We start from the raw sequence: 27,506 nt of genomic DNA, 5'->3' as shown, positions 1-27,506 counted from the left end.
AACAGCATTTAATTGCCCTTTGGTTCAATCAAATGCTTAGAATTTGATTGCTTATTTTTACCAGGAGAATGTTTTCTTAAACAAATGCTGCTGGTTGATATAAGTGTAGAAATACAATAGACGAATAATAGTTTTTTCGTGGAGATATAGGATGCAAGTCTGTATTTATTTACCCAGAATAATCTGCTGCATCACAATGAGTGTTTACATCGTGATGTTATTTGCAGTTGAATGTTATTCCTAAATAATGTACAGATTGTACAGATTGTACATTATTATGATTTGGGATTAATGTCTTAAGGATTTTATTACCCACTTTGCAGAATGCAGTAAAAAAATACGCTTGTCTTCTTGGTTCTTTCGGTAAAGTCACGTAGAAGAGAAGTAATAAAATAATAAAAATAAAACATAATAAAATTATTCTCACGACGTTTCGGCCACAACGCAAGCAGCCGTCCTCAGGTGAAAACCAGGTCCGTCGAGGCGACAGAGTCTAAATGAAACAGCACACGAGCTTGGAGCATATATATAAGCTGGGCGCATTGACAAAGGAATTTGCATATCAAGAGGAATTTAGCATATATGCAAATTCCTTTGTCAATGCGCCCAGCTTATATATATGCTCCAAGCTCGTGTGCTGTTTCATTTAGACTCTGTCGCCTCGACGGACCTGGTTTTCACCTGAGGACGGCTGCTTGCGTTGTGGCCGAAACGTCGTGAGAATAATTTTATTATGTTTTATTTTTATTATTTTATTACTTCTCTTCTACGTGACTTTACCGAAAGAACCAAGAAGATGAATCCCTGCAGTCACGAAAGCTTTAAATCAAAATTTAAAATACGCTTGTATACATTATTGGGAATTTAACTTTTGATCTTTTGCAACTTGGCTCAGGCAAGTGGCCACCCAGCCTCCGATAAGACCATTCGGTTGCATTTCTCTCATTGAGGTCAATAGTGTGTCGGTAGGGAATATTAGCAACGTTTTATAGTAAATTACTCAACTTTAAACATATATTAAGTTTTGACTTAAAACTTTCGTGACTGCAGGAATTCATATTCTTGGTTATTTCGGTGAAGTCATGGAAATAGAAAAAAAAATCTAAAGAATTTAAATAAAATAAAAATAAGAAATATTATTTTGGTCTTTCGGTAATGTCACGTAGATAGAACAATAAAATAATACAAAATAAAAATTAAAATAAAATTAATTAAAAATAATAAAAATATCACAATGTTTCGATCGCAACACAGGCAATCGTCATCAGGTGAAAAAAGAAGGGGGGAAAGCTGCTGAGGCAGGCTGTTTTAAAGGTTTGAAATGGTGTAGTGCAAGGGTCCTAAACGAAGTGGGCGGGGCTAGTAATGTTAAAGTGAGAGAGATTAGCATGTCAATGTAAGAGATAAGCATGTCAATGTAAATGGCGGTTGTGTAAACGAAGTGAGCGGGGCTGGTGATGTTAAGTGAGAGAGATTAGCATACTCCTTGGTTCTTTCGGTAAAGTCACATAGGTATAAAATAAAATAAATCACGACGTTTCGATCACAACACAAGCGGTCGTCCTCAGGCAGAAAAAATATAATCCAGCAGTGGAACTGCTGAACCAGCGAGAGTGCGGTTACAACAAGGTTATATATGTGGCGATGGGCAAGCAAGCGGGGTCTGATCTGGAAAGGAATTCCACCCCCGGATGCAAGCACCTCATTTGTGTTAATGAGGGAGAGAGTATCATGCCCGCATATGCACATAACAGCATTGTTAATGAGAGATTAGCACCCTGAGATTGCAATTCAAAGGACATGTGAGCAGGAGAGTGCAATCCAAAGGACATGTGAGCATGAGAGGTGCAATCCAAAGGACATGTGAGCATGAGAGTGCAATCCAAAGGACATGAGAGATCTAAGATGACAATAGAGAGAGACGCAGAGTTGGAAATAACAGCTGACATAGGCAGGCAGGATGGAAACATCACAGTCAGTAAATACTTTACCTGGTTAATAACGTCCTTCCAATGATTGCTCAGTTTGTACCCATCTTCTTGGTTGAAGTTGTGTCTGTTTATATATCTGGATGGCTTCATGAACAAATCTCTGAAGGTAGCCGGTAGGTTTGCAGAGTACCTCCATCTTGGAAAAATCTATTTCGTGCGAGCCCACAGCGTTAAAACAATGATCAGCAACGGCAGAGGTATTGGTCCTACCATGTTTCAGATGCGCCTTATGTTCACGAACACCGTCCGAGTCGTGTTGCTTAGTTTTCCCAATGTAACTACTGCCGCAGGCACAACTTAGTTTGTAGATGCCGGGGTATTGTATGTCAGGGATCACATCTTTCGCAGATGGGATCAAATCACGAATTTTATGTACTGTGTTAAATCGAACCTGGATCTTATGTTTGCTCATAATTTTGGAAATATTTTTGGTGACCCCTGCTATGTATGGCACAGTGATGGTTTTGATTTGGTCCTCAGATGGTTCTTTCTCAATGGTTGGGGTGATAGCTTTACGGATTGTGTAGTCTGCATATCCATTCATCTAGAGGGCTTGGTGTACGTGTTCCAGTTCACTGGCTCGGTGGTAATGGTCAGAAATACAACAAGCTCTATGGTGTAGAGTTTTGATGAGGGAATTCTTCTGGGATGGATGGTGGTGGGAGTCAGGTTTTAGGTAGGCATCCGTATGGGTGGCTTTCCTGTAGACAGTTTCTCATGGAGCCATCTGGTCTCTTCGATTAAAACATCCAAGAATGGTAACTTGCCATCCTGTTCCACCTCCATGGTGAATTTGATGGCTGGGTGTATGGAATTTATGTGGTTGAGGAATTGGTTCAGAGCTGGTAGGCTGTGGCCAGATGACGAACGTGTCATCTATGTTACCTCTTCCACAAGGACGGACTTAGAGTGGATGCCTGGATGGCATATGTCTAAAAAAAATTTATGAAAACATTGGCGACAACTGGAGATAAGGGAGAACCAATTGAGGTACCTTCAACATGTTTGTAGAATGTTCCATTCCAGGTGAAGTAAGTGTTGTTGTGGCAGTGTCTAACCAGGGCCGGTAGATCAGCATTCAGTCCTTGTTGGACCAAATCTTCAATGATTGCAATGGTGTCAGGCAGAGGAACAAAGATACTACATCAAAACTAATGAGCAAATCACCTGGAGATAGTGAGATGTCCTTAATTAACGATACCAAGTGAGCTGAGTTAAGTACAGCTGAGGTGGTTTTACTAGTGAATGGTTGTAAGGTCTCAGACAGAAATCAGACCAGTTTGTAGGTGGGTGAGTCAATGTTGGAGACGATAGGATGAAGTTGTGTGTCTTCTTTATGGATTTTTGGTAAGCCATACAATCTGGGTAGTCTAGCAACAGAGGGTTTTAAGGAAGACCGCTTGGTTGGTTCGATTAAAGATGTCGAATCAGTGATGATATTGTTGGTTTTTGTAACCAGGCGGTTGGTGGGATCTCTATTGATTTTGGTATAGCTACCATCATTAAATAGGTCCTGAATATTGTTAATTGTATGTGGTGTTGTCCATGATGACAGGAATTCAACAGGCAGATGAAGACCGCTTCTGTTGCGATAGAAACGTCGTGGGTATTTTGCTTTTATTTTTTTCAATTTATTTTAAATTGTATTTTACTATTTTTATTTTACTGTTTTTTTTTTGCTTTTATTATTTTCAATGTATTACTTGTATTTTATTTTTATTTTACATTTTTAGATTTTTTTGTTTTCTATTCACGTAACTTCACAGAAAGAACCAAGAATATACGTATATTAAGTGTCATGTATTGTCTCTTGATTGAGTGCTAAACTTTATGATTCTTATTTTTTGGGTCTTTCGGTAAAGTCACGTAGATAGGTTCAAAGAAAATAACAAAAACTACGACGTTTCGATCGCAACTCATGACGACCGCTTGTGTTGCGATCGAAACATTGTAGTTTTTTGTTATTTTCTTTGAACCTATCTATGTGACTTTACCGAAACACCCAAAGAATATGAATTCCTGCAGTCACGAAAGCTTTCAGTCTATGTATCTTGTTTATAATTTTATTATGCTTTTTTCTGTGTAACGTTAAGTGGTCATTGTATATGTATCGTGGGATAGCAATTAGACACGAACGCCACTATTCATAGTTTTTTAAAAGCATATACTTGCCTCTGCGTCAGTAGTTATGGAATTTCCACCACTGGCTTAGACTAATCTTCACGGCAAATTACCTCTATCAAAAATAATCAGAGCACAAGGAGATGACAATTAAAGATAATTTAATCGTGTAAAAATCTACACAAACTTTACCATGACTACCATGTTTCCTATGCGTTTTACAAATTACACAGCGCGGGTTTGTTCAATGGGCTGCTTTTGTCTATGCATTATGAAAGCGTCATCCCTGTGCTTCTCTATGTCACCATGTCCCCTTTGTGGCCCGTGTTGGGTTAGTGTCACGGTGTAATTGGACTTCTCTTACAGATATTTGAGCTCGTGAGCCAGTGTGGCTTTACTGGAATTGTTGGTGCCATGTCCTCAAATCTCCCACAGTGCCATCAATGACAGCCCTCTTAATGTGCTTGGTTGTAGTACCTTTTATAATATAAACAGAGATCGCTACATAATTTCTTTACAAATGTGTGTTTTTTGGAACCACGCTCATCTTGCTATTTGGGGGAAATTTCACATTCCTGCGACAAGAATCCCCCCATACTTTTTTTTTATCACATAGCATCCTACATAGTTGGGTGGTGGGGGTGATGGAATCATGATTATGGTCAAGCTGAATTGACCTTGGAGGAGTTTTGACTTGAGGTCTACTGCTTAACCAACTGAGTATTTCACAATTAAATTACAATTAAATCTCTTTGATCAAATAACATACTCAATTCAACTGAATAATGCGAAATGTTTTTTGTTGTCAAAGGCCAAAGCATAACTGTTCCTTATTCCAAACTAGCATTGGGCAGTGCTCATTTTCATTGACGGTCCTGAGCCAGTGATGAAAATTCCACATTCCTATGATGGGAGCCGGTTTGTACGTTGCATAAACCACTGTTGAAGTTTCTGCAAAGTTGTAATGATTTTATCGACACTAGAGGCTGCATATGTAGCAGTGTTGGTAACACACTGATAAATTGAAAAAAAATAGGCACATCCTGTGATTCCAGATACTCTGAGTGCATGAGATTAGGTGCATAATCCTGCAGTCAGACAATCTGTGATGCACATCTGAGACATTTCCTTTCCAGTGGCTGAGTCACTGCTTGTGTTGTGACATTTGTAGGTTTCATTTACACACAGCACAAAACCAGCCTCCCATATGCCGCACGTTTCTCGCTTAGAATGTCTTTCAATTAAAACATTCTCTTAGAGGTTCCAAGGAAACACAATATTGGAAAGTTGTTAGTATACTAGAAAGCATTCATTTGGCAGCAGAATTGCACAGAAACATGCCATCGTACAGATCAACATCAATCGTAATTTTTAACTAAAATTAAAAACACAGTTGTGTATTTGTTTTTGGTCTTTATTGGTGCTGATGTTAATTTCGCAACAATAAACATCTGGCATAGATTATCATGATATGAACATTCTTTATTTTATGAATATTGTGTTAAGTATAACAAAAAAATTCTGCCACTTTTCAATCCACTACTGGCATTGCAGAAGTAGTTTTGTGATGTCCACTTCTAAGGGCCATTCTTTAACGTGGGAGGTTGCACTCCTGTTTGAGATTTCCTAACGGATTCTTAATTTCACGAGATTCTGCAGCAGCACAACATTTGGGATACGATTTTGGTGGGGGGGGGATAACCAGTTAATCAATATAATATATCATATCGCCAATGTTTGGAGGGCAACTTGAAAAGTAATATAGTATATACTCATTTTTTCACAGTAACAATCTAATTAATTACCTTTCCAAGTACTTGAATTTAATATGCAGAATATTGGATTGGTTTAATGTCTAAAATATCAGGCTTAATATTAGTGATGTATACAGTTGCTGCTAATATTATTGCATGAACCCAAAATGTTGATAACATATAATTGTTTTGTAATCATCTTTTATCAATATCAGGTTGATCATGAAAAATAATCAACTGGTTAATGTAATAGTAATTGAATTGCACACTAGAAACAATACAATATTACAGGATCTTCTTTAATGCAAAGAGTAACTTCCCAACACTGGTTTACAAAAGTCAGTGCTCTGTTTTGTGACTGCTTAGAACCCGGGCCATCACGGACCCAGTACAAGGTAAACCTGGGACAATGAAATCCAAGACTATACTACCATTTAGTGGCCAAACTAGAAAAGCAGTCCATGAGTCACAGTAGGGGTGATGTCACATCAAAGAGCATATCTTCTGTATTGGTTTTTTGTATGTGTGTATTCAACCTGGGCTTGTATAAACAAGGCAAATCTTGAGCCTGTTTCACCTTCATTGTATTTAAGAGGAACTTCCCTGCTTGCCTGTGTACTATTTTCTAAAATATGTGCGCGAATACATTTGCTTAAGCCAATTCACCAACCATAGGACACGCACTGCTGTAATGGTGAATCACACGAAACAATAGAATACTTTTGCATACAAGCACCGTAGGTGTCAGGCATGTGATGATGTAAGCGCTTCTCCCTTGTTGTGTGTAAACCAATCCGCCTCAGTGCATCCCTCTTGTGTGTAAACCAATCAACCAAAGATGCTGCTTCTCGTTTCAGATGCACAAGGGTGGCACAGCGAAGGATCCGCTGTGCCCAATGGGACGGGTGGTGGAATGGGAAGTGACCTGGATATTTTTGGTCCCATGGTTTCCAACCCCCTGCCAGTGTCCACCAGTCAGGTATGCTAATTGGAATGAGGATATATATTTTGGCATGTGTTATTTTGACATTTACAATATGCTTTCCATGTCACCAGAGCCAGTTCCGTGTCATCTTGGCAAGTTTTTGCAACTCCACATGTTTTCAATGGCACCTATCCTGTCACAAGCACTATGGTAACGTTACCACCACTTATTGACGTTTGACTGCTGTTGCAGTAGTTGTCCGATGTAGACACCAGTTTCTACCAAAGGAATCTAGAATATCCCCCACTATGGGCTGTTGGCTGAGATGAGCCTGTCCAAGGTTCAGTTGAGTATAGGAAGATACATTCCCGTTTTTTTACGTTTGGGAAACGATTCATATCCAGGCATAGTGGAATACATGTGCGATCCATTGCTTTTGAAGTATATCAAACTCGGCCCACTGGGCTATCAGATGGCTAATGGATAATCGCAGAGAAGGTGGTGGGTCTGTGAACCTGCCTGTCATTGTTGCCCTGCCCACTGAATGCGTGAATTGTCTTTGAGTACTCTGGTTTCATTGCAAAAAAAACCTCATTAAAATGGAAATTGGCTAACAATCTCAATGACGGATCCGCCTTAAAAAAATATTGACATTCCACAAAGACTTTTCTGGTGAAATAAATTACATCATTATTACGGAAGCGTATCATGTGACAACACAGAAAAACGCAATGCATGCTGGGATCAGACCAAAATGCTAATTGTTTCAATTTCACTAAAAGAAAATTGGTTACTGGAGCCGAATATGCAGTACAGATAATTAATCTCAATGTGCTAAAAAATATATATATATTGAAATTGCAATGTTGGTTTGGAAGTGTTTTGAATTCCTTCCTATTTGCAATCACTTGATCTAGGATAAAAACCTACATTGTTGCATTGCATTTGAAATCAGTTATTACTGAAGGTGGTGGAGAATAAAACAGGCAGAATTGGTGTTGTATATATAATTAATGATTCACAAGTATGCTCTTCGAGGAATTGGCTATTGAGAAAACCAGCAGCCATGTGGTTTTTGTACAAAGATAGTGTTTGATGCGGATTTCATTGCCATTACCAACTGTATTTAATGAGTGTCACTTATGGGGGCATGTTTTTGAAGCCTTTGACTAAAACATCACCCCCCTTTAAATTATTGCTTATAAAGATGATTTTGTCACGTAAGGATTGGTCGTCTGCACATCATAGATTCAGAGCTTTTGGAAACCAAACAATTGTTGTTGCATGCTGTTTTGAACAATTTCAATGATAACACTATGTAACACAATTTGTGTTCCTAGGTAGTAAGTGTTATTTCGTAAAATGGCTATTATTCCCCACAAACTTTACTTTTGTGACCAGGACAGTTATATTTTGAAATGTACCTCTTTTCAATGAGAAAATGGGCGAATTTGTGTCTTTCGTTCACATAAAGTCAGAAAAAAACAACATGAATCAAAATTAACATGTATTTATAATAAAATTATACAAATTACTACAAAAGATTTAGAAGTGAGTCATTTTTCGAGATTTACGATTATATTGTAAATCACTTTCACGAATCAGCCCCCAAATGTAGTCTCCCATCATGTTCTCGTTATACTGTCCTTGGTAGCGGCGTTCAAAGTCCAGTATATCCTGGTGGAAGCGCTCATCTTGTTCCTCCGAGTACGCGCCCATGTTCTCCTTGACTTTATGAAGATGAGCATCAAGGATATGGACTTTGAGGGACATCCTACAGCCCATTGTGCCGTAGTTCTTCACCAGAGTCTCAACCAGCTCCACATAGTTTTCGACCTTGTGATTGCCCAGGAAGCCACGAACCACTGCGACAAAGTTATTCCAAGCCGCTTTCTCCTTACTAGTGAGCTTCTTGGGGAATTCATTGCACTCCAGGATCTTCATTATCTGTGGTCCGATGAAGACACCGGCTTTGACCTTTGCCTCAGACAGCTTAGGGAAGAAGTCTTGAAGGTACTTGAAGGCTGCCGACTCCTTACCTACAGCTTTGACAAATTGTTTCATAAGGCCCAATTTGATGTGCAGTGGTGGCATCAGCACCTTCCGGGGGTCCACCAGTGGTTTCCACTTGACGTTGTTCCTCCCCGCAGAGAACTCAGTCCGCTGTGGCCAGTCCCGTCTGTGGTAGTGTGCTGGAACTAAACTGAATGGATGGGCTTAAGGCCCTGTATTTATACTCCTATCTATATTACTGGAAAGTTCTAGAATGTTCTAGAAGTTACTCCAAGTTTACCCAGCACTGAATCTATCTGGAATGTTCTGGAAAATCGGTAAATTTCAAAAGATAAATGTCCTCGTCACAAAAGCAAAGTTTGTGGGGAATAATAGCCATTTTCTGTACTTTTGAGGTGTAAGCAATTAGGAAATAATACTTACTACCCAGGAACAAAAAAAAATGTGTTCAGTGTAATCATTCCAAAAAAATAATCAACGTTCTATACATGACCCTGAAAAAAGGATTTTGCGAATATAAAAGGCTTGTATTTAACTAAACACAATAGCCAAGTACTGCCTCGATGAATCACATTAGGGAAGTGTTTAATGTTAAAATAACTTTTAAATTCCCAACCAATAGACCTTCCAGGTTAGTGCTTTTGCTGTTGAAAAACTAGCCCCTGCTATTAGAATGTAGAAATTCTGACAGTAACCCAGGTCCACCATAGTAGATGCCTCATACCCTACACACTTTTACTAGAACAGGTTATACCATATTCAGGGAATGCTACTGGGTGATCCAATGTGATGGGCAAGATACTACTGTTCCTATAACGCGATGCAGCAACAACAGCAAGAACCATAGTAGTGGCAGTAATGAGAAAGGTGTGAATTTTCCTGAACAGTTGAGTTCTACAAAGTTGGAAAGACAAGAAGGGATGGAGTTCCAAAGCCGGTACGATGAGAGAACCAGGATGTGAAATATTCCTGAAATTAGGGCAGCTGTACACAGTGCAGATGTGAGGCGTCAACCAGTGTGAGACAGCATCCTAGCAATAAGAGATGGAATCACATAACTCCTGAGATCAATTACCATGATAGTAGTGGTACACATGCGATGAGAGAAGTTGTTGTAACAACCTTGATAGCAGTAGAGACCTAAGGAACCGATCAATGATCAGAGAAGCTGAGATGGTATTATAGGGAGTTTCATCTATGTTTGGTTTTGTGGTCTTGGGAGGGCATAGGAATGTCCATTGAAAATTCAGTGGAGTCGTTGGGGAGCCAAAATTGAATCAACCACTTCAAGCACCTATTGTAATGCTGTAAAATAACATTCACAGAATCCCTGTGATGTTTTCAGTACACAGGAATGCAACTCCAGCAGGTAGATACAAGGCAGCAAGTAAAGTTGTTTAAACTAGTCTTTATGAAAGCATATCTCCACGCCAGTGGCACACGGGTTCAAGCCCACATCTCATAGTTGCCATTGATGCGTTGCAGAAACACCGTGAATAAGACAATCTTTGGTGGAGACACCCCACCTACTCACTGGACAATACAGTGGTTTGCACGCAGAGCTGTGTGTCGTATGTGTATTTTTTGGTTTTCATTATCATACCTGACATAGTTCCAGCAGGTTTTGTTAAAATGTCAGTCGGAAATGTGTTACGCGTGCAACGTGGCGTTGCCTTAGGGGTTGTTGAGTAAATTCCTGCAAGAGCAGAGTTCCCGGGTTCCTGTGGTTTTTACTCATACGTTCCTTTGCATACTTCTTAGCTCTGTATGGTATGTACATATGCAGCCCTTTCATTGTCAGTCCCCTGCCGGATGAAGGCCTTTCCTCGCCCTGTGGGTCGTGTGGATTGTTTGACCAAACTCGACCACGCTGGTCAGTTGGTGAAGGTGGGGAGTGTAGACGGAGACTAGTTCAGTACAGTGGATTTTTCTGCACTTCCCTTTGCTGACATCTCAGCCCCCATACCGAGACAAGTCAAGTTTAATCTGATCGTTCGCAACCTGGATTATTCATGACTATGTATTGGGGGATTTCTATGGATTCTGGCGTAGTTTGAGCATTGTTCTTTCATATGCTTGGGTTTTCTCTGGACATTAGGTTAATTACATGTTAAAGAACAAATTGTCTGTATATCAGAAATATACCCAGTGCTACTTACGTGTTCATGTCGGTGGGCTTTATCCGGGTACTCCCAGTTTCATCCTACATACAAAACACCCTTAAAGGCATTGGCCAAACATCCCAATGTAGAACGCGCCTTTAAAAGTGTTTTGAAACTCATTGTGGCATCTGTATATAAATAAGTGACACGGTTATTTATACATGCGCAGGTCATTCATGTTACTCATGGTTATTTTGTTGACTTTGATTAATCTTATTTACATCACAAAGCAGCAAAATATATATAAGTCCACAAAAACAATTCCATTCCCCAAGCAATGCACTAAAGCTCATTTTCCTTGATGGCCCAGAGCCATTTATGGAAATTCCACATTCCAATGGTGCAGCCAGTATGTCCGTAGTATGACTACCTCCGATTAGCACGGTTGGCCACGTATGGTGCGAATAAAGTTCAACATACATATATGACTGTACAGTAATACAATAGGTCACTGTAGAATAGTCCTACAAATTTAATTGCCATGTGACAATGCGTAAAATGCTTATTGGGACAGAGCTGCTGACGTGGCGAAGGGTGTGTGCGCATACACAGTTCTGCACGCGTGCCTGACTCATGAGTAAAACCAGGGTTGGGAGTTTTTGTTCTTCTGACAGATGTGACCCTGATGTATGACGCGACTCCACAGACACTCGCTGAAGCCAACCAACCACCGCCCCTTGATTACTTGGCAGTGATTAAATGAATGTTAACCCAAGGCAATGTAACCAATGTAAATTAAATGAAGCTGTGACCGATTTAGTTGGTGCTCCATTATCGAACCAAGTGAGATTAAGTTGATATTTGTGATCTCTCCTCATAAAGATATGACATTTCCTTATGTAATGTCAATTGTTCGTTTCGACATTAATAGCTAACATATGGTGCCACTTTTATTGCTGCTGGCCTTGAGGTTATGGATCTTGTGGAGGTAAATGTTTACCTACAGGCTTTAGAAATAAAGACAAATGACATTTTTTGCAATTGTATGTGTGTGCACTTGCATGTGTTTTTGTGTACGTGTATATGTGTGTGCTTTCGTTTGTGTGTGTGTACATATTTGTATTTTGTGCGTATGTGTGTTTGAGTGTGCATGTATATGTGGGGAGCGTAGATTAGCGTTTAGTGCGTTGTGCTATGAACACGGCGACCTGAGTTCTATTCCCGCTCGCGGCAGCCAACACCAGTGATGATAATTATCTGAACCGGTTCTGAGCCTCCACTAGGTCGACTCAGCCGCAAATGAGTACCTGGTGCAGTGTGTAAAGACATCACCACTGGGGAGACAAAGGCAGTCAGGCGTGGTGCTGGCCACCCACCCCCTCATGTGCTGTACCGGCCTTAAATGGTGCTTGCTTAACAGCACTTGCCCCAAACAGTCTGTTAAGGCTATACAGGGGATTTTGTCTGCATCTATATGTGGAGAGTTGCAGCATATTGGTTACTGCATTGCGATACAAATCCTTCAACCTGAATTCTATTTCGGTGACAAATACCTGAATCGGTCCTGGGCCTTCCTGAGGGCGACTCGTTATTATATGAGTATCTGGTGCGGTGTTTAAACATCGGCATTTGGGAGACAAAGGCGGCCGGGGATAGTTCTCGCCCCCCACCCCCTCGTGTACCATGTAGGCTTTAAAAGCGCTAACACCACTTACACCAACAGTCTGTTAAAGGCTATATGTGGGATCTTGTCTTTGTTGTATATGTGTGTGGAGAATAGGCTTCCATTGGTTAGCACAGTATGCAATTATGATGGCTGCTTGAGTGATTTCCGGTCATGAATAGCATAAGCAGTGGAAGTGATTTCTTCACCCATCTTGGCCATTCTGTAGGTCAACCCATATTTTTTGAATACCTGATGCTGTGTGTGGACATCATTATTCTTGAGACAAAGGCAGCCAGTCATTCTCATGGCCTTATATCTCTTTTGTGTGCTGTGACAGCCTTAGTCGGTCCTCGCTGATAGCACCAACATCTATGTGGGGGATATTTGTCTTTGCTTGTGTTTGAATTTGCATGTGTGCTGTGCCTTCCTCCGCTCTGTAGGACTCAACAGGAATGCCTGCATCAGAAAGTGCTGACAGTGGCAGTAACAGCGACCTGAGTCTTTTCTCCGAGGCTGCGGCCAAGGCAGAGGATGCCGCCAAGAAACCCCTCACCAAGGACTCCATCATGTCCCTGTACGGCCCAGTGCCCAGCCAGAACCTCAATCAAGGTAGTGGCATCATTGATGCAAAAGTACAACTGATGCTCAGGTCATGGCCAATTCCCATAGCTCATTTGTGCATTGCAGACTGGCCCTTATACATTTCCCTTGCTTATTTGACCACAGATCTCCACCCTCTCCTCACATTTGGTGGAATCTTTCCATCCAAACAAATGCAAGGCTATTAATTATATCAAGTCAAAGTGTCTCCACTATCGAGTGAGTGTTGGGCATTGCTTGATATTTGTTGAAACCAGTGGTGGAAGTGTCACATTTTAATACCAGGATTTAGTCTCTTCATAAAGATGAACATTATTTATGTAACCAGTGCTCTTTCCTGGAATTATAAGTAGTGTTATTTTATGGACATAGGAGGGACGATGATCAGTTCTATTTTTATGCACGTGAATCGTGTTTGGACCAGGTGCCAAAACATGTCTTTGTTTTTCTATTTGTGTTTCTTTTTCGGTGCGTCACTCTTAATTGTTTGCTCTGTGTCCGTCTAAGGCCGCAACTAGAACTCCTCGTCTCCCATTTGCACACAGCTCCCACTAACCATTGCAGTGGCTTTCAAATTATGATAACAGTCTAAGCACTATAGTAAGACCAGAAATGAACAGCTGTTTGCACACACATCTGCTTAATCCTTCTCGAACCCCACTCTTTGTACCGCCAAACGCAGGCATGTACTACGCTCCGACCCCCAGCGCTGCATACGCACAGCAGTCGCAGCTCGCCGCATCGTACGGCCAGCCTCCTGTGGGTTACGGAGCTCCCGGCAGCATGACGCAGCAGCAGCAAATGCAGCAACAGCAGCAGCAACAAGCCATGGTGGGCCTAATGGCACAGCAGCAGGCCATGGCTGGTCTAATGGCTCAGCAGCAACAGGTGCACCAGCAGCAGGTGCTGGCGGGGGTAATGGCGCAGCAGCAGATGGCTGGGGTGATGGCGGGCGTGCCGAATGGATACGGCCCTAATGCAGGGGCAGTGACGCCGGCAATGATGGGCCTGAGTGTGGGGCCTGGCATGGTGGGAGGGCAGCACGGGATGGTGGCACAGCCCGTGTATGGTATGGCCCCACAGATGAACGCTGCTGCTCACCAGTGGAATGTCAACCAGGTGAGATGTACTTTATTTGCGTGGCGTGTGTGTGTGGAGCGTGTGTGCTTGCGTGCGCAGTGGGGAACGGTGATCCAGTCACCTGCATACTGCTGTGAGTCCAGCAGCCTGAGTTTTATTCCCAGCCATGGGAAATGTCAGTTGGCAAGCTTTGCCTAAGTTGACTAAGCCTTAAATGATTACCTGGTGCAGTGGATAAACATCATAAGTTAGGAGTCGGCAGTGACCGAGCGTGGTGCGATAACACGACGTGCGCAGTGACGGCCTTAAGTGCTTACTCGTAGCACTGCCCCAACAGATCTGTTCAGGCTCTATGGGGATTTTTCTGTTATGTGCCAATTTTTGCACGTTTGCATGTAATTTTCTACATTTGTATGTAAACATATCCTATGTGTGTTTACTTTTTGTTTATGCATATAAATGTTAATGGGAAGGTACGTATTTTACGGTGGTTAGTGCGCTGCGCTACAAACCTGGCGGCCCAGGTTTGATTCCCGCTCATGATCAACACCAGTGACGATATCTGAACCGGTCTTGGGCCTCTCCTAGGTCGACTCAGCCTTAAAATGAGTACCTGGTTTGGGGTGTAAACATCCCCTCTGGGGAGACAAAGGTGGATGGTTGTGGTACTGGCCACCCCCCTTCTTGTGTGTCATGCCAGCCGTCATAGATGCTCGCTAACAGCACTTGCCCCAACAGTCGTTTAAGGCTTTACAGGGGAACGTTGTCTCTTTGTCTTTGTATTTTTCGGTGTGCACCCATGTATGTGCATTTGTTTGGGGGTTTGTATGTGTGCATCACCCAGTGGTGGGGACGGTTCACATGCTTAAATGACCCTCGCTTGTACTTCCCTTGTTTTTTTGCATACGTGTGTGCACGTGCGCTTGTTTACCAAACCAGCTGAGTCAACAGATGGCGGGAATGGCGGTGGGTGTGCCTGCTGGTGTCATCGGATACGCGCAGCCTAGCGGTGGTGCAGGTGGCGTCTGGGGCGCCGGAATGGGGACCCAGTCCTTGGCCACGCATACCTGGAAATAGCGGAAGCTGCCCCGACGCACCACCAGCCCTTCCTTACCCTCATCCAACCAGCATCATTTACCCGCCAAGGACTTGCCCGTACAGTATGCTGGCCAGCTGGACTCACTGTGTCTTGAGAAACACGGGTGCTCACCACCTGGGCACTGTCACCCACGCACCACCTTGCACTATTACACACGCCTGACAATCACACACACCCACCCACGCACCACCTTGGATAAACACACAGTCTGGCAGTATCTCATACACTACCTACAACATTTGTATTCCACAATTGTTTGCAGAAGAAATCCTGTGAAAACATTCCATCATTGGGGCATCGACGTATCGTGTTGCTGGTGCTGGAGGTCCTGCTGTCGGTGCTGGTTTTCGTCCTGGGGCTGATGGTGGCGCTGCTAGTGTTGCAGGCACTGGGCAAGTCAATTTATGGGTAAACGCAACCACATAGAGCCATCCTATCCCCATGTACACAGGTGTACAGTAATGCTATATATGAATATACAATATATTATTTTTAGACAAATATGCCACCATGTAATTCTTTCTCACGTGTGCTACATTCTGACACCCTGTTTAGTGGTCTTGGGCTATCGGGCGTCCAGAATTTGCGCATGCGTAGTGGGGTGGGGGCTTTTGTGGACAGACGTACCCACATATGTGTCGGAGCAAAACAGACACATACAGCGCGCTGCTTGTGTACCGGGCAGCATTGTGGAGGAAGTGCACCGCACAAGGATTATAAAACGTGCCCATCGTACGGTCCGTGACATTGCCCAGCATGCTGTCCTTTTGAGGTCCTTTGTGCTTTCCAATAATGTTCCAACCAAGTTTGTCAGTCACATGTTAAATAAAGAGGCAAAGGCATTTAATGTAACAAAAATAATCTCCACTGTGGAAGATGTGTTCTGTCTAGCTTTGAATTTTGCGAGCCTTTGTAGAGAGGTTTGTTTGCTGTGATGCCACTGCCTTCTGAATTTGTACATGGGGACTAGGTTGTCGCTCTAAACTTAACTTTACCAAAGCATGTTGGGATTAAAATTGAAACAGTGAAATTATTATAAAGACGTGTGTTTAACATAGCGTGTGCTTTAAAAAGTCACGGAGTCTGCTCAAACAGCCTTTAGGTAGTACACATCCTCCATTGGCAATCCTGAGCCAGTCATGAAAATTCCACGTTCATTTTGCATGATCCAGGCTTCTAATCGAACAATCGCTGTTTAAACAGACTGATGTGAGAATGGACAACCAATCTTATTGAAAGTGCTTTGTAAAAGCCAGAGATGTGAGTTTGCTGACTGATTTTATTAAGACACGGCCTTGAGTTGCTGGTGTTGCCCCCTTAGACAATATCTTTCTGCATTCTGCTCAGCTACGGTTGGCTGTCATTGTCAAGAGTTTTGCACAGTTGTGCAAAGCCTTGCTATTGTGTGTGAGCAGCACAGGCTTTTGTGTGTATGAACAGCTATGGTTCTTTTATTACATCTACCAGCTGGTAATTGTCATGTTGAGCTATGTAACGGATTTTTTTTCTTGTTTGACATTGTAAGAAAATGTATTGCCGTGTCTGTGATAATTGTTAAATGTGGAAATTATAAATACAAAAACATAAGTGGGGGTCAGTAAATGTCTTCACTTTGATCAATGTTGCGATCTTGTACAGAAATCAGTTTGTTATATGAGAGATCTGCCAGTGGCTATTGATTTTTGTTCTGCAAAAATAGTTAGGCATGTGTCATTACCCATGTCCGTACGATTGAGCACATGCTTGTATATGTACTATCCATTAGCGTGTAGACATCATGGTAAGAAATTAAATTAAAACAAAATTAGTACTATGTACAGCATGTCCTTGTATAGTACATTGTTGTATGGGCAAGTCAAAGTATCTCCCTGTTCGTACAAGTATTGGGGTGGTGCTGCTCATCTCTGTTGGCAGTCCTGAATCACATTCCAGTGACAAGGGTCAGTTCCTTTACAGCACGACCACTGTTTATTTTTTCTCCAGAGTGGTCGGCATTTTATTGACCCCAGAGGGATGAAGGGGCTGAGTGGATTTCACGGCCAATATTTGAAGTCGCGACCCACCAATTTGCAAGTTGGGCACTTAACTGGAGCACCACCTGTCCAGATAATGTATGCTTGGGTGTACACACAAACACACTATGTGCACCTTTCCATAACACCAACTCATTTGTGTTTGTAAACTTGAAACTATTTTTGCTGAACAGATCTAAATTATAAGCTTAAGAGGTAAAGACTTGATGCATGATGGCTGAATCAAGCTTATACAATGATTTAAATTTGTCTAATTTCCTATTGCATATTTTATAAATCTGTATGATTTCTGTAGCAGAAAGTTCATTTTATATTGTTTTTGTAGCATATGCTTCCTGTGTATTACATATATAGACACTTAAATCAGTTATTTAAATTGTAATTTGCGATGGTTAGCCATTGCATTGTTTTGAGGGGGGAGGTACTTGAGGGGCTTCTTCAAAGCAGTGGCTGTCAAAAGGGACATTGCCTGCCAAGAGCATGTGCACGCTTGGCAGCAATTGTGTACAAGACAACATGTAAACGTGTGAGCCATATGCTAAGTTTGCACATTTGTAATTTGGTTTCTTGGGATTTGGTAGCATTGCACCAATAAAAAAAAGTATCGGTTTGTGTCCCTTTTAAGCCAGCATTGTTCGGTGCCTTACTTCCATTGGCAATCCTGAGCCAGTGGTGGAAATTGGACATTCCTTGGTTGGGAACCAAGGCTCTCCATAGGATGACCACTTGTTGACCTCCATTGACCATATTGTGCAGCCTTCCTGCTTGATACCGATTTCAATGACCCCAGTTGGATTTTTTTCCTACAATAGCTGGCTGCACTATTTCTCATTGACAACAGCATGGAGATGGCCCTCTGGGAACTGGGCTTAACGTACGTGCCTAAAACCCAGTTCTTGATGGTGTACAACAAATACATTGTTCGAATCGAGGTACAAATATTCTGGCATGGTAGTTTGACGCGCAAACGAATTGGTGCAAGTAAAAAGTCGCTACCGGGGTGTCAGCTCTTCCCATTATACCTTCGGGGTGAATAATATTATACGAGTACAACTTCATAGGAAGTCAACAGTGGTCGTTATAATCAACAGACTGGACCTTGTAGGAATGTGGAATTTCTGTCACTGGCTTAAGACCAGAAATCGAGTTGAGCACCACCCACAATAATTGTATGGTCGTGGAGTAATAGTATGATTGTGCACTTGACTTTGTTTCTAATAAAATACCTTACGATGGAGCGTCTGGTGACTGTTATGAAATGTTATTGAAGGTTTTGGCCATTGTCAGTTGTATTCGTTAAGTTATTAGGGTAATTTAGAGAATGCCATGTATTCTGGTATTGGCTATTGAGACTCATTTATTCAACGTAATTGTCTTTTATGGTTCACTAAATTTCGCTTAATATCTGGCTTATTTAGACCTTGTTAAGTGAGTATAGGCATCTTGCTACGATACAGATATTTTGTGGTGGCCGCACATGCCCTTAACACTGACTTGGGAGATTGAATTGGTGGATCGTTCAGAGATGGAAATGCTGAATCGTACCCAGTTGCAGTGTAATAATTCACTGTAACAAAAACAAATTCCCTGGGTAGTAAGTGTTATTTTCTAATTGCTTATGCCTCAAAAGTACAGAAAATGGCTATTTTTACCCACAAACTTTGCTTTTGTGACCAGGACTGTGATATTTTGAAATGTACTTATTTTCAATGTGAAAACGTGTGCATTTCTGTAATTCCTTCACAAAGTCCTGGTCACAAAACAAAGTTTGTGGGGAATGATAGCCATTTTATATACTTTTTTGGCACAACCAATTAAAAAATAATACTACCCAGGGACAAAAATCGTGTTACATCTATATATACAAGTCAAAATTTGTCTTTGGGTTTGTGTCATTGATTGTGTGTGCGCTTGCGAAGGATTTGCGTCTCCAATGGTGGGATTTACGTAAAATAAAAATAGCCAGGTACCACGCTGTAAGCCCCGCCGTGAGCAAGCGCTATTCCTTTTTCACATCCGTCAACTTTAAATTAGTTTAGCGTTTTTATGCAATTTCTGTGCGCTTTATTTATTTATGACTCGTACACGGCCATACCAACTCACGCGCCTTTGGTGGGGAGGACGGCCAATGCCAAGTCGCACGCCTTCGGTGGGAGTGAGGGGGACATTTTCTTTAGCGTTAAAAGTGCTATAAAAATACACTAAACGCTCAGGTCAATTCTTCACTGTGTGATGTCCCCCCCACCCCGATGCGTGCAGTTACTACTATACAGTCGGGACATGCTACTATAGGCTGTACATATTACTGCAGAGCGGCCGGGGAGATCGTGGCTGGGGAGGGGGGGGGGTCAGGGGTAGCAGCCTCGCCCCAGTCTCCAAAGGTGCCACATCAGCCGGTTGGACAATCTAGGCGAGGCCGGAGGCTCTGCATGGGACTCGGCCTCACCACTCTGTCAGGTGAGTACTTTGTGCTATAGAGTCGGGATGTACTACTGTATTGATAGCAGGTACCACCACAGTCGGTATGCACTGCTGTAATCATAGCAGGTACCACCACAGTATGCACTGCTGTTAGATTTTTAAGAGTAGGTTTGAAATATTTTTTTGACCCGGGCAACGCCAGGTACTTCCCGCTAGTAGTTTATATAATACGACGGTAGGAGGCAGTATACCTGAGCTTGGGAAATCAGCGCCTGCATGTTACAAGTTGAAATGATTACATTTCATTTATTAAAGGCAAACGAGAGCAGATTGTCGTGTTTTTTTAGGTCTGAAATTATGAAAAGCAACTTAGTAATGTGCCGAATGAAGAACCGATTTAATCAGTGGATCAGAAACATTGACATTCACAATAAAATTGAACAAAAGCTGAAAGGCTTTGAAAGCATGGTGAGATGCATGCTCAGAATTACATGAAGACAGAAAGAGGAACAACATGGATAAGGCAACAAACAAAATCAAATACATCGTATTGGTGTGCATCCAGGCGGTGGTGTCTCGCGCTTATAATCCAGGACTGGAGACGAGTGGTTGGTGGATCACACATGTTGCGAAACTCCGTGGGCGGTACCAGTTCATCATGGAAGTGGAGCTGACAGAACTGTACCATTTCTGGATATTCTGCTCGGACGGGGTAGAAATATTAAAATAACACAGTTACATCATGGGACTTCCTTTGCCAGTACCAAAATATTAGAATAGGGTTAGGGTTCTGGCAACAAACAGGCCTCCTCCTCGCTCGCTGTGAATAGCGAGCGAGGAGGCGACCCGAGTGGTGAATGTGTGAGGGAAGGGAATGAGTGTGTGAGGGGTTAGGGGGTGACAATGGTCTTGGTGGAGTCCCAGCACTGCGGCCTGGTGCCCTGGGGAGCCTTGGTCTCGCCTGGCTCAGCAGCAGGGTTCGGCTCACCCTGGTCCTGCCAGAGCTTGAGCTCTGAGGCCGGGGCCGCTTCGGGCTCGGAGGATGAGGGATGAGGCACTGGGCGTGCATCCGGCCTCGGCGGCCCCGCAAGAGGCAGCGGCTCCCGCATCTCTCTGCCGAGGAGACGCTCCTGCGTTGTCTTTGAAACTGATTGGTCCACACCAGAGACAGCTTTCTTTTGAGCCTAGTCTAAAAACGGTGTTAGACCAGAGGAGGCCAAAAGGCGTACAGCTCAAAGACAAGCATTATCAGAGTAATGAGAGCTCGGGGTGAGCAGTTACATCATGGGACCGCCTTTGGTAGTACCAAAATATGAGAATAGGCTTTCCCCTCTTTTTTTGCCAGAAAAAAGGGGAAACCTCTTCTTGCCCCCACTCCAGTGTGTGCACTTACTACTATAGGGTCGGTAGATACTAATATTATAGCGCTCAGATAGTATTATTGTAGAGCGAGCAGGGGGATGGTGGGGGGTGTTGTATATGTCGGGTCTTGAAGAATTAATAAAAATAATAAAAATTTAACGAAAATGGAAAAATGCATAATTATCCGAATTTATGCTAATTTGTGTAATTAAGCACATCAATTATGCTAATCATGAAGTTGTAATTGTATTAAGTTTCGCAAATGAATGCAATTATACTAATATATGCAGTTATGATAATTAGGTTCTGCTTCGTTGTCTAGGGTTGTATTATCAATCTGGATAATACAATGATTCTCGCTTTAACATTTACTGCTTATGTCTTAGTGTGTTCATGTCAGGTCTCCAAATTCTAATCTCACCGCAGGATACAGTTCTCATAATTAAGATTATTATGCATGAACTTAGAAAGGCACCACTCAGACACTTCTGTGTTAAGCAATTTTTATTTCTAACCAAAAACATAACACTAATATTCGAACTCTTATGCTTGGAATTGTCAACACAGTACTCCTGGAGATGTTCTCCTCATTGATCCGTACATTTAACCCTCAATGATTACGTTTGTGATAGCAGGTTCCACCACAGTCGGTATGCACAGCTACAGTGATAGCAGGTTCCACCAGTCAGTATGCACTGCTGTAGTGATAGCAGGTACCACCACAGTCGGTATGCACTGCTGCAGTGATAGTCAATACTGCTATAGAGTTGGTAGATACTGCTATATAGATTTAGTAGATAGTAAAACAGTCAGTACTTACCACTACGGTCAGTAAATACTACTACAATCAGTAGATACTGCTATACAGTCAGTAGACGCTAGTGTAGTGTCGTGAATACAGCCACTACTGTAAGTGTAGAGACACAGATGTCTCAGTGGGTCGCGCCAGCCACAGTGCTGGAGGAGCGCCGGGTGCCCCGATTGGACGAGCTAAGGTCATGTGACCGGAAGCGGGCCTCGATTGGACTAGCTAAGGGCAAGTGACCGGAAGCGGTGTCCGATTGCACGAGTTAAGGACACGTGGCCGGAAGCTAGGGCACCATCCTTGATACAGCAAGGGGAGGGGCCAGGGCCAAGGGATAAATGGGGATCGCGTTCGGGGATTTGTGGCTCGTTCGTGGGGATCAACTCAAGGGGCCGTCGGTCTTCGGTCATCGCTCTTCGCTCCTCATTCGCGGGGAGTCTTAGCTTAGGATCCTGGGTCAGGCAGCGTATATGCTGGCTGGCCCGTTTGTTCAGCAAACTCACACACACAGTGAAGTCAATTAACAGTATAGCCACATTTAACTGTAGAACTCAGTGATTAGTGTAGTCGTTTATTAAACGCGTTGCCTAAAAAAATATTGTGTGTGCCTCAATAATAACACACTAAATTACTATACAGTCAGTAGATACTGCTATAGAGTTAGTAGTTACTACTATCGTCATTATATACCACGCCATCTTGTCTTCTGTATATTTGTAGAGGAGTAGAGGAGAGTGGTGGCGTCGTGTGCGCTGTCCGGTGCGGTGACCTCACGGGACGTGGGGTCGCACGCGCTGGGCAGTGCACGTGACATCACCCCTCCGAGGGTATATAAGGGAGACCCCGTAACGTAAGCGGGGTCACTGGAGGAACGGGGATAGTGGAAGGGGTAAAGAGGGAACCAGGGATAGTGATAAGTGTTAATAAACCCTGGCGGAAGCCCCTAACTCAACCTCCGTCTCCGAGTACCTCCGTCTACGATACAACATATTTATTAAGAATAAAGTCTAATGACAACTCAACACGTAACCGTGAGTGACTCCGTACACTTGGGTATCGACACAACTCTATTCTGAGACAACATAGCTTCCAGTCTCAAGACAACTTGCAGACAATTGAGATGACCCGATCCAAGGCGACGACGACGGCAGTTCCCCACACCAAGCAGCCCCAAGTCTCCGCTTGCGCTGCTACTTATCCTCACCCGGTCTGGCCACGCCCTTATTCCTGAATTCTCCTCACCGCACCTGGCCCTGCCGATCACTGCCCTTATTTCACTTTCCAGCCATTGGATTCCATGCCCCCCCTCACGTGACCCTGTTAATGCTTGTCTCATTAATCATCATTAGCCCGTCCATTAGTAAGCTATCACTCCACACTGTCATTACACTACTATAGAGTTAGTAGTTGCTACTATCGAGTCGGTAGATACTACTATGGTCAGCAGTTACTACTACAGTCAGTAGATAGTACTGTAGGGCCAGTAGATACTACTACGGTCAGTAGTTGCTACAGTCAGTATATTCTACTATACAGTCAGTAGCTACTATTCGCTCAGTAGATACTACTGTACAGTCAGTAGATACAACTACAGAGTCAATAAATACTACTTACTTTGTTTTATGTAGGGTGTGTACGTATATATACCTACGCGTGGGTACAATTTTTTTTTAAAGGGGGAGTCGACAATTTTCGGAAACCTTTTATATCAACTATTTACCCCCGACTTTCTATTACTTTTTGGACTTCTGCAAGCCTCTCATAATTTTGTTGTTGGAGAAATGGACAGAAAAACGGGCCACCGGGCTTTCACAATAGCTTATTACTTCCCGCTAGTCTTCTTTTTAACCTATACATGTCATTGTTTGTCTGTCTGTGTGTGTGGCCCAAACTTGTGAAGGATTTGGCTCGCAAACCGTGGGGTTTACATACAAAAATAGTAGCCAAGTACCATGCCATAAGCCCCGTGCTGAGCCAGCACTATTCTGATTCTGCGTCCTTCACCTTTCAGGTAGTTTAATTAGCGATTTAGTGCTGTTTTCGGTTATTAATTAGCTAGCACACTCGAACATACCAACTCACACGCGTTCGGTGGGGGTGAGGGGCCATTTCTCTTTTGTGTGGACACTGAGTGAGGTAATACACACGAATTTCCAGCTCCCTTCAAACATACATCTATGTTATTTCTCTAATTTCTAGTACTGTTTTTCATAATACAGTGTACACATTAACCAATGTTTTATGACAGTAAATATACACAATGTAACATGTTTTTTTACCTGCGTACTAGCTGTTACATTTAATTTGCTTAAGACAACAAAGTCCAGCCAATGCATCTTTTTTCCCACAAACTTTCCTGTTGCGAGCAGGACTTTAAGTCACAAACTATTATTACTTTGTTTAAATTTATTTTTCACTTCCGCTCTCCGCAAATTTTATAAACAAGATGTTTCATTACAGCAGATATACACTATGTAACACGCTTTCTTCCCCTGCATACTCACTGCTCTATTTCATTTCGCTACGACAACAAAGTACAGCCATTGTGTCTTTTGCCTCAGAAATTTTCCGATTGTGAGCAGGACTTTACGCCACGAACCATTATGAGTTTGTTCTCATGGTGGGTGAGGAACATGGTAAGAGAGACATTGTGCTTCGATACCAAGACAACATCATCAAACGAATTCCTGAGACAAACAGAGCATATGATGCCCTACAATACCCCATTACACTGTGGCAAGGCCAAGATGGGTACCATGTCCAGATTCCTCAAATTATCAAAGCTACAGGACAAAGACATCCTCACAAAACTGTCTCCTCTAAAGACTTATATTCCTTCATGATCATGGACAGAGAAGGAGGAAACCACATATTACGGTGCGCCAACCTCTTTCACCAGTATGTTGTTGATTAGTATGCCAAAATTGAGAGTGAGCACCTTCTTTACATTCAACTGAATAAAAACGCCTGTGTGTAGACAGGTATGCTCGTCTCAGGGACTCTATCAATACTGACGGAGATTCAAACGCTCAGAATGTAGGGAGATTAGTTATTTTGCCTTCATCCTTCACAGGTGGACCAAGATACATGCATTAGAAGACTCAGGATGCCATGACGTACATCAGGCAATATGGCAGGCCCGATCTCTTTGTCACCTACACTTGCAATCCTAAAAAGAAGGAGATCCAGGTTGAGCTTTATCAAAACCAAAAGCCAACAGACAGACATGACATCATTGCAAGGGTCTTTAAACTCAAAGTTGATGAACTCATGAAGCTTATTACGACTAAGGAAGGCGACGTGTATGCAAAGACAAGATGTAACTTGCACACCATTGAGTGGCAAAAACGTGGTCTACCTCATGCTCACATTTTGCTATGGATGAGGGAAAAAAGTGTATGCAAGTGACATTGACACATTTATCAGTGCTGAGCGACCTGACCCCCATGAAGACCCTGCTCTATTTGATGTGGTCTGCAAGGAAATGGTCCATGGCCCATGTGGGGAGTTAAATCCAAATTCGCCATGTATGCAAGACCACAAGTGCACCAATAAGTATCTACGAAACTTCTTGAAAGTTACTCAGTCAGGGCATCATGGCTATCCTTTATATCGTCGCAGAAATACTGAGGATGGTGGATTTGAAACAACGCTCAGACCTGGCACTAACTCTGAAATGAAGGTTGACAACCAGTGGATCGCTCCATACTGCCCTCTTCTGTGCAAGATCTGCGAGGCCCACATTAAAGTGTAATTCTGCAATTCTGTGAAAGCCTATACTCTTGTTTCTTTCGGTTATGTCACGTAGATAGAAAAAAAAAATCTAAATTAAAAGCAACAACCCACGACGTTTCGATCGCAACACAAGCGGTTTTCTTCAGGTGGAGAAGACCGCTTGTGTTGCAATCGAAACGTCGTGGGTTTTTTGCTTGAAAATGTTTTTGCTTGTTTTCTATCTACGTGACATTACCGAAAGAACCAATAATATGACATCCTGCAGTCACGAAAGTTTAAGTCTAAATCTGTGAAAGCCATCTAATATGTTTGCAAATACATCAACAAAGGCTCTGACATGGCTGTCTTTGCCTTACAAAAAGAGGGGCAAAGTGTGGATGAGGATAAACTTTTTGTTCAAGGAAGATACATCAGCAGCAATGAGGCCATTTGGAGAATTGTTGGCTTCCCCATCCATGAGTGTTCCCCCACAATCGTCCATTTGGCAGTTCACCTCGAAAATGGTCAACGTATCTACTTCACCAAAGGAAATTCCCAACAACAAGCCCTGGCTCCAAAAGATACTACCCTGATGGCGTTCTTTGGTTGTGCCAAAAGTGACCCATTTGCTGCCAACCTGCTCTAACATGAAGTTCCCTCCTACTATACATGGACTGCTAAAAAACAAGGGAAGCGACGTGCTGGTGACGGTGAATCTGATGCCTTAGGAAAAGTTGATACAGTTCATTCCAACAATCAGGAGTGCTATTTTCTCTGAATGCTTCTTCATGTTGTCAAAGGGCCCAAATCTTTCGAAGACCTCAACTGAGATTGCTCTTCTGCATAATTATTCAAGTTTGTAGCCCATCTAACCCCATGGGACTCTGGCAAAAAATACAAAGAGGGCATGAGTGAGGACATCCTCCACAGAGCTCAACGAGAAAATCCAAACCTCGACGTTACCTTTTCTGATGTCATTTTTAACCAGGCCCTCATCCTCCTTGAGGACAAACTTCACTCCATTGGTGAAAAAGACCTCACGTCTATCGGACTACCAACACCCTACGGGAACAACCTGCATGCCCTTGCTCAAGAGATCCTCGGTGAAATATCCTATGATGGATTAGAGCTTCTTAAATTTATTGAGGAAAATGAGCCAAAGCTGATGGATGCACAAAGAGAAGCCTACAAGAAAATATTGGAAGACATTGAGACTAAAAATGGAGGCATATTTTCCCTTGATGCACCTGGTGGTACTGGGAAGACCTTTGTTCTCAACCTGCTCCTTGCTAAGGAGGGCTGTGGCATCATCGGGGATTGCGGCAACTCTGCTTACTGGAGGAAGAACTGCCCATTCCACATTTAAGCTTCCATTTGATCTATCTCGATAAGAAAACCCTGTTTGCAATATTTTAAAGGGGACTGCCCTTGCACAGGTCCTGCTTAAGTGTGAATTAATAAATTTCGATTTAAAGCTTTCGTGACTGCAGGGATTCATCTTCTTGGTTCTTTCGGTAAAGTCACGTAGATGGGAAGTAATAAAATAATAAAAATAAAACATAATAAAATATTAATAATATAATAAAATAATATAATAACATAATATTTTTATTATTTTATTACTTCCCTTCTACGTGACTTTACCGAAAGAACCAAGAAAATGTGAATTAATAGTGTGGGATGAATGCACCTTGTCCCACAAGGGAGCATTTGAGGCTGCCAACACAACTTTGCAGGACCTCCGCGACAATTCCAGGATTATGGGTGGTGTAACTTTTCTCATGGCTGGTGACTTCGAACAAACATTACCTGTTCTACTT

At 42.5% G+C, this 27,506-nt stretch overlaps 1 protein-coding gene and 1 pseudogene across 4 annotated transcripts in view; both read left to right on the top strand.

Moving 5' to 3' along the window:
* The window catches only part of LOC133344293 (stromal membrane-associated protein 1-like), a 34,430-nt gene extending 15,809 nt beyond the window's left edge, over window positions 1-18,621 (top strand). For all 4 annotated transcript variants that reach the window (XM_061554389.1, XM_061554388.1, XM_061554387.1 and 1 more), the window contains 4 exons: window positions 6,724-6,845; window positions 13,013-13,181; window positions 13,855-14,291; window positions 15,192-18,621. In XM_061554389.1, the coding sequence (XP_061410373.1) occupies window positions 6,724-6,845; window positions 13,013-13,181; window positions 13,855-14,291; window positions 15,192-15,329 (866 nt within the window). In that variant the 3' untranslated portion in view covers window positions 15,330-18,621. The remainder of the gene's footprint in view (window positions 1-6,723; window positions 6,846-13,012; window positions 13,182-13,854; window positions 14,292-15,191) is intronic.
* A 6,196-nt stretch (window positions 18,622-24,817) lies between these two features.
* Window positions 24,818-27,052, top strand: LOC133344042 (uncharacterized; annotated as a pseudogene).
* Window positions 27,053-27,506: the final 454 nt, after the last annotated feature.

Source organism: Lethenteron reissneri, chromosome 19, assembly GCF_015708825.2.
Source record: "Lethenteron reissneri isolate LAM-NWPU_2019-01 chromosome 19, ASM1570882v1, whole genome shotgun sequence".
In the NCBI taxonomy this organism is placed as follows: domain Eukaryota; kingdom Metazoa; phylum Chordata; class Hyperoartia; order Petromyzontiformes; family Petromyzontidae; genus Lethenteron; species Lethenteron reissneri.
Note: the sequence above shows the minus strand (reverse complement) of the source record. Positions and strands in the feature narration are given on the sequence as shown.